This window comes from Fonticula alba, assembly GCF_000388065.1.
Source record: "Fonticula alba strain ATCC 38817 unplaced genomic scaffold supercont2.1, whole genome shotgun sequence".
Taxonomy (NCBI): Eukaryota; order Rotosphaerida; family Fonticulaceae; genus Fonticula; species Fonticula alba.
In genome coordinates, this window is record NW_009242971.1 from 3,764,199 (window position 1) to 3,765,897 (window position 1,699).

Genomic DNA, 1,699 nt, shown 5'->3' on the forward strand with positions numbered 1-1,699 from the left:
GTGCCCCTTGCCACCTACATCGGCCGATGCTGGGAGGCTTCTTTTCGATGCTGGCAGACCGCGGCCTCCTTGGCACGGTCGTCAAAAGGGCAGGAAAGGCAATGGCAAAGAGGGTCGGCGAATGGGCAGGGTCCCGCATGGGGAGGTGAATTAATGTACAAGCGTGTGCATGCGCCAGGTGAAGGAGGCAAAAAAAAAAGAAGGAGACGGAGAAAATGCACGAGAGAAAATGGGAGCCAGGGCAAGAGGTCGAAAGCCGGCGCCGCCCCGGCAGCTGCGCGGCGAAATGTGAGCAGGCCACAAAAAGGCGACGGGGGGACAGATCATCGGCGGCCGCCGCCAGGTGGCCGGGGCCTTCTTCGCCGATCCGGCGGCCGGGGCTCGGTCACTGGAAGCGATCCGGGGAGGCGATGTAGCCCACGCTGCCGGTTGGCGGAGCGACAATGCCGGCGCCAGCGCCGAGGTCGCTGCTGGACCGAAGTAGCGTGGCCCCCGGGGCCACAAGCGGCGGGGGAGGCGATTCAAGCCGAGCCAGCCGGGCCTCGAGCTCGGCCAGGCGCTCGCGGAGCTGGGCAGCCTCGCGCTCATGGGCTTCACAGCCCGAGCAAGGGGCGCGGTGCCGCGGGCTGGCGGCCGGAGAGTCGCCCTCCTGCGAGCCGATCGAGTCGAGGAGAAGCCTGCGCACGGGGAGGCCGGTAGGTAAGTTGGGGCATCCCGCCGGACCAGCAGATGGGCAGGGGGAGGCGGAGGCAAGGGGGCGCGGGCGATGCCACAGGAGGGCCGACGTACGGGATGGCATTCGCCGGGCGTTCCGAGTCATGCAGCGACACCAGCGCCGCGGCCAGGGCATTCATGGCCCCGCTGGACTCCAAGTACCGGCGGAAGTTTTGCGTCGTCCGGGCATCCTGGGGCTCCTTGCTGGCATTCGGCCGAGAGGCGTGGGTCGGGGCGGACATGCTCAACAGGGCGCCGGGAGGGCAAAAAGGGGAGGGAGGGGGGGGGGAGGGGCGAAGGGGGCGGGGCAGGGGGAAGGGCAGCGTGAGGGGGCAGGCAGGCGGTGGGGGCGCCACGGAGAGGGGCCTGGTGTGGGCCCCTGCTTTTCAGGGGCCCTGGCACGCGAGTCCGGCCCCGCCGAGATCGTGCAAGCCGGCCCCCCGTCGGCCATCTCCCGTAGCCCACCCTCCGGGCCGCCCGCCAGCCCCCCCGTGGGCCCGGGGGCGCGCTGTGTGGTATTTACCGCGCGGCATCGCGGCGTCCGCCACCCGCGCCCGCGCCCGGCGGCCCTCCTCTCGCGCTTCTTCGGGGAGCGGGCGAGCGACCTGCCCCCCCCCCCGGTCCCGCCCCTTTGCCCCGCCCTCCGGGGCAAGGCCCCCTCTGCTGGGCTGCCGCGCACGTCTGGGCACGCGGGTGGTGACATGGCAATCACATGACCCGGGTCAAGAAACGCTTTTTCAAATCCCTGCTCCCAACCGCAATCGGGGGTGGCGCGGGCGCCCGGGCGCGCGTCCCCCCACCGGTCCCCCGGCCGGCCGGATCTGGCCGTTGTGGGTGTCTTTTTCCCCAGGTGTCCCCGGCCGCGTCTTCTTCGGCCCCCGCGGTTGGCGAGCGTTGGCTAGCACGCCCGGCATCGGGTCCCTCTTCCTTCCCACGCCTGTGTTCCTGCCGCTGTCTTGCCACACCCTCGCCCCGGCCTGGCTCG

At 71.3% G+C, this 1,699-nt stretch overlaps 2 protein-coding genes across 2 annotated transcripts in view; one reads left to right on the forward strand and one right to left on the reverse strand.

The window, feature by feature from the left end:
* Nucleotides 1-385: 385 nt before the first annotated feature.
* H696_00808 (hypothetical protein) lies at nucleotides 386-956 on the reverse strand (the record flags this gene model as incomplete). Its single annotated transcript, XM_009494692.1, has 2 exons — nucleotides 386-677; nucleotides 790-956. 2 exons carry the CDS (start codon nucleotides 954-956, stop codon nucleotides 386-388), a joined length of 459 nt encoding a protein of 152 aa, XP_009492967.1.
* Nucleotides 957-1,426: 470 nt separating this feature from the next.
* H696_00809 (hypothetical protein) overlaps nucleotides 1,427-1,699 on the forward strand; it is a gene marked incomplete at both ends in the record, with an annotated part of 1,480 nt that continues 1,207 nt past the window's right edge. The window contains one exon of the mRNA XM_009494693.1: nucleotides 1,427-1,548. Coding sequence (XP_009492968.1) covers nucleotides 1,427-1,548 — 122 coding nt within the window. The remainder of the gene's footprint in view (nucleotides 1,549-1,699) is intronic.